Genomic DNA, 6000 nt, shown 5'->3' with positions numbered 1-6000 from the left:
TATATGAAACAAAGTTTATTCTTAATTTACATATCTGTACATAAACACGTTCTTCCCTCAAATAAAGTTTCTGAACACAGCAGGATGAAAACGATATGAACACACCGATTCTTTTGGAAAATGACTCGTGTCTGAAAAATAAAAAATAAAAAATAAAAATCAACATTCACAAAATGTTGAAGAGCAATTCGAGTGAATGTATTTACCAAAAGCTACGACTCCACTACAAGGCAGGCATGTTTCCTTCACACTCTTTTAGCACCCTCAAATAAACATTTATCAGTTGAAAACTACCATTTGTGCAGAATAAAAACAGGTTGAAATACTTTACAGTCCAACTTAAAATGCTCCGAAGATAATTAGCCATCATTTTTTTTCTTTAGACAGTGTTGTTTCTTTTTCTTACTTTTTTTGGGTTTTCTTTTTTTAAACCTTAAGACTGACTTTCTACTAAAGTTTTCACTATGACTTGACTTTTTTTTCCCACAATTTTTGCATTTGACAGTAATAATTTAGCGGCGAATGTAGAAAGTTGTAAGGAAACGAGAGCAAAGCAAGGCCGATCACTGCACAGGAAGCTGGGACAGAATCCATGACAATACACAATCCCTCTCCTCTCCTCCTCCTTTTGGGGGAAGTATCACCTTGGATTTAAGCAACGCAAGCAGATGAAAGATGGAGGCGGTCTTCTGTGCAGGCGATTGAGGCATTGGGGGAAGATTGGGGGAAGGCGGGGAAGCAGCGAAAGGAGACGAGCGGGCAAATTTGGATCAAAATGGAGGCGTCATGGTTTGGCGAGGTTCATTTTGGTTCAGGCGGTGGAGGGTTGGCAGGTGGTGGCGGTGAAGGTGGAACGGCGACAGGGGGTGGGGACCGCATCTTATTTGGATAGGGTCTTCTCAGCCAAATGTTTCTGCTGGCTCTCAGCATGCCTGGGAGGAAGATAAAGACAAAAATATGCTTGGTTGAAGTCCATGTGGTCCAGAAGCCATGCAATCCTAAATCCAGTTGTGGGTCATTTATTCCATGGAATTGTATTTAGTGTGTTCCCTGCTTGAAAATTGTCCTTTCGGGAAGACTTCAAGATGCCACAAGATGGCCACAAAATGGTAACCAGTGATGTGGGTTAAATTATGATACGTTGGAATTTACATTTATTCCATCCATCCATTTTCCAATCCGCTTAACCTCACAAGGTTCATCAGGCGTGCTGGTGTCTATCCCAGCTGTCTTCGGGCTGTAGGCAGTTACCAGTCAACCACAGGACACACATAGACAAACAAGCACCAGTGCTCACAATCACACCTGGGTACAACTTAGAGTGCTCCATTAACCCTTTAATGCCTGACCCATCAAGGAATAGCCAGAGAAATCGGATTTTTGGGAACTGAGATGTTTATTAACCCTTATAACAAAATCCACAAAAATAATTTTGCCATATTATTTTGTTTTAGATATTTGTTGTATCACATATATAATATAATACTATATCATGTAGATTACATCAAAAAAATTGATGTAATCTGAAAATTTGGGGAAAATCAAATTTTAAACCTGCAGTATCAAATTTGATACAGATGATTTAATGCACTACGTATAATGAGTTACATAATGAAACTGCATGTATCAAATATAATACGAGTGGCATTATAGGGTTAACCTGCCACACATGTTTTTGGAATGTGGGAAGAAACCGGAGTACCCGGAGAAAACCCACACAGGGGAGAAAATGCAAACTCCACTAACCAGTCGACCACCGGGCTGACCTACATTCATTCCTGACGGAGCAAAACCCGAACCCAAAACAAACCTAAACCGTAATAACAACCACAAAGCTCAATGTTAACCATATGGATCAATATAGGCCCCTCACCTGGTGAGATCTTCGATGTCGACCAGCATAGCATCTTGTTCCATGTGACGCTCATCTCTGACCACCAGCAGCTGAACTAACTCTTCGTTCAGACCTACACAGCACAGACAAGATGAGAAAGAGTCAACACCAGACACATGATACATCCATATAGCGTAGGACACTGGAGTTTTTCCAAGTTGACTTTATAGAGGGAATGCCAGAACATAGCTGCGTCGTGGCTTCAAACTACTCGTGACTCTTTATTCATTCATTACTCTTTTTTTATGGTATTATCAATAGTATAAACACTTCTGACAATATTTGACAGTGGCAGCAATATAATGTGATAACTTTAAGATGACCAAGATCCTTGTACAAATGTTGTTATTGATTCTCATTTAAAACAATAACAAATAGATCAAAACAACACGAAAAGAAAATCAAGGACGTCAACTGCAGGCGGTGCTGTTGTGTCAAACCACATGTTTCAGGTACTGATCCCTGAGGAACCCCAGCAAAGGAATGTGCTTTGGCAGTGCCAAACTAGCTCACAGTTTTGGACTTCGTTTTTATATTTATTTATTTATTTATTTGTGTGTGTGTGTGCACGGTGCGAGATTATTTCCTGCAAAGTTGAAAGGCTTCAGTGACACTAAATTCTACATTGTAAAAAAAATCACGATAAACAGTCAAAGTTGTTTCTACAAAGTACTTATATCTTGGTGGACAATACACGGAAGCATAAATTCTGCAAATTCATTTCTTTGGTGTGAAATGCAGGAAAGCCAATTTTCACAAGAGCAAAGCTAAAAATATCTTGCTGGACACTACTACATAAAATTTTTGTTAAAGTTTGTTGCCTTGACATTTTGAGTTCAACTTTTTTTTTTAACAGAGTAGGACAAAGAAAACACAAAAAAATGTAACAAAATAACAGCTTAAGATGTGTGACACATTTGAGTGTTCCTGCAAATAAAAGAATTTAGAGATAAGGTAGTGTGTTTTACTGCTCAGTGTATGAAGAGAGCACGCGTCAACTCACTCTCGATCTGGGAGTGCAGATCGTTGACGATAACCTGGAGTTGCCCCAGCGTCATGTCCCTCAGGTCGGCGGGCTTCAGGCTTCTTTTCATGAGACATTCACTGATGTGAGGCATGTGAGGGAGCTGCCGGACAAACCAAAGAACGGGCTAAATACAAAAGACAAGTTTCCAAAACATGACACATTGTTTCCGTTTCTGACCAACACAAGTTGAACGGAAACAGTTCAAAATCTAAAAATGTGACTTGATATTCAGGTGATATTATGTGCGTGGGCGGAACAGTGTCGAGGTAGAACATTCGCCGCGCAGTCCTGAAATTGCAGGTTCTCTTCCCAAATAATGCTTATAAGGATAATTGAGGCTGGCAACCGGTTCAGGGTGTCCCCCGCCTACTGCCCAAAGGCAACTGGGATGGGTTCCAGCACCCCCCGCGGCCCTTGTGACAATAAGCGGATCAGAAAATGGATGGATTGAACAGTATCGGGTAAAAAGAAAACACCAGTAAACATAGAATATAACATCTGAGTGACGGGATATGAATTTTCAAGCCGCTGCCCTAAATGATGCTGCATTAATAAATGCCAATATTCCGTATTTGCCAATATCAGAGGTAAAAGTGGCTGCAAATGTGGGAAGAATCGTTTATTTCGAATCAGATTTGCTTCTCATGAAGGTCGCAATATGTGCAATGTGAGAAACGTCTCCGGAAGAAAAATGAGGAGCAAATGAACTCAACGACACTGTCATGTTAGAAGTGAGCACTAGAGGGCACCAGAGCCTTTAAAAAAAATCCAAACTATTATCAGCTGTTTTAATACTGTATACAGGTACTTATTGTGTCCAAACATGATTGAAATCTTTTGCGCTTCCTTTCATGGGAAAATGATTTGTGAGCTCATCAACTCAGCAGTTGTTGCATGTTTTCAATCGGTAACAATAAAAGTCACGGAAGCTGACACAGCCCGGATCATTTCTAGTTATCCCTCCCATCCCCCCGTGAGAGCAGCTAAATAACAACACTGGTCATATTTGCACGACCGCTCACTAGTTTCCCGGCTATCTTTCACGGCGTCAGTTTCGCTTCAGAGTGCTTTACAGTCGTCATGTCATCCAATAAAAACACACGAGTGGGCGATGTGGAGAAAAGTTAGTTCTATCTAAGATTCAATCTGTTGATCAACCGTGCAAGTTTCTGTCACAAGATTATACCGTGTATTGAGTGACAGTTCAAATGCCAGTAAATCAACCAGTGACAATGAGTCAAAGCCACAGTGAGGAACTATCAGGACACGTTCTTGACTCTCACTGGGTCGAGCAACTAAAACACACGTTTGGAGCATTTGTGACATTTGTTTGTGAGTGATCAGGTCACTACCTGGTTCATTACAGATGAAAACTGGCTGAAAATAACAATGTCATATTTCTTAAAATGTGATATAATGTTATGTGATGAACAGTGGACAATTGATAGAAATAAATGTCTTTTGTTCCAGAAAAAGAGAGAATAAAGTTGTGATTTTGAGACTTCATTTGAAATTTCCAAGAAAAAAGGAAAGAAAAAGAAAGCCCTACTGCAATCTTCCATTCGATGTTTCATCGATAAAACAAATGAGAATTGTATTTAAAATAAAGGAAAACTTCTTATTTTACATGACTACGAATCCAAGAAATCTAATTTTTAATCGAAAAAGTCAGAATTCCAGAGATAAAATTGTAATTTTATCAGAATGCATTTGTAATATTAAATGAAAAACGATCAGAAAGAAAAAGAAGATTGTCGGGTTATGAGAATCTACATGTAAGTATGTCTGTGTAAAGACCATTTGGACTTTTTCCTGCAAACAAACTGACATATTCTTTTAGTTGATTATTTTTATGTCCCCTCTCGAAGATATACTGTATATATATAAAAATTTCACTTGAATTGTACAGGTCATAGGTCACAGTAATGGGAGAATGTCTATTTATTTTACATTGAAAAAAAACCAACTGGCATTTGAACAGCAGGTGTGTCCACTTTCTATCCACTCTGTATTCCAGTTTGATGGATTTGTTTTTATTGAGTGCGTGTTTCAGGCATCCGTGGCCTTAATTCATTTTAAGATTCTTTGTGTGTTCGGTGGAGATGTGACAACGATGCTCTCTGACTGTTGAGCACTGCTCCGTTCATCACCACACCAGTCAATGCTTTCCGCTGGATGAATTATGGATGCAGCGGGGCCTGAACTCCCTCCACTTCCCTGAATAAATAAAGCCGCAAATCCGTATGGAAATACGACCTGTGCACATATTACGATGCCGTTGCTGTGCGTGTGTGTATGTGTGTGTGTGCTACTTCGGGAGGCAGCGAGCCAGCAAAAAAAAAAAAAAGAAGAAAAAAAGAATGAAATAATGATGAACATGAGAGGTCGTACTTCCTCTAAATGTAGACTTTCTGTGACATAGTCAAAACACGGAAAAAGCCTGTTCCGTTTAAACACCAATAGGCCACAATATTAGGTACAGCCGCTCAATTCACTGATGTTCACTTTGGATCGAAACCTTCTGAAGAGGTTTGTTGTGGGTTAGTTTGCGGCGCCGCAGAATTTGATTCGCTTTCATTTAACAGTAACCAAGACATAAGGAACATGGTTAAAATATTACACGAGCAGAGCATTGCTTTAGATCAATTGATGAAATAATTTAAATAAATATAAAGTACAGTGGCTATTCGCTGAGGGGGAGAGACTGGGCTGGCCCACAAATAGTGTAAACCTGCAAATAACTGATGGCCATTGAAATGCATTGTGGGGGAAAAAAATATGATCATAGTTTTTTATAAACCCCTAACAATTCCTTAAATGATGCTTATAAACCTATAATATGCGCATTTCACGAAAAACAAAGGTATTTCGTGAAAATATTGAGGAAAAACTCACAGCAATAAAAAAAAAGGTAAAAATCTAGGAATGGGTGAATGTACAGGTGCCAGAAGGAAATACAAAATGCAATTCCTAAATACCATATTTTCCGCACTAAAAGGCACACCTAAAAGCCTTCAATTTTCCTAAAAGCTCCCAGCGCGCCTTAAAATTCGATGCACCTTGTGTATGGTCATTACGG

General features: G+C 39.3%; 1 protein-coding gene across 3 annotated transcripts in view; it reads right to left on the bottom strand.

The window, feature by feature from the left end:
* Positions 1–6000, bottom strand: part of schip1 (schwannomin interacting protein 1) — a 231140-nt gene continuing 225140 nt past the window's right edge. For all 3 annotated transcript variants that reach the window (XM_052078657.1, XM_052078658.1, XM_052078659.1), the window contains 3 exons: positions 2898–3021; positions 1874–1967; positions 1–932 (listed from right to left, as the gene is read on the bottom strand). In XM_052078657.1, coding sequence (XP_051934617.1) covers positions 881–932; positions 1874–1967; positions 2898–3021 — 270 coding nt within the window. In that variant the 3' untranslated portion in view covers positions 1–880. The remainder of the gene's footprint in view (positions 933–1873; positions 1968–2897; positions 3022–6000) is intronic.

Source organism: Hippocampus zosterae, chromosome 10 (assembly GCF_025434085.1).
Source record: "Hippocampus zosterae strain Florida chromosome 10, ASM2543408v3, whole genome shotgun sequence".
NCBI lineage: Eukaryota > Metazoa > Chordata > Actinopteri > Syngnathiformes > Syngnathidae > Hippocampus > Hippocampus zosterae.
Note: the sequence above shows the minus strand (reverse complement) of the source record. Positions and strands in the feature narration are given on the sequence as shown.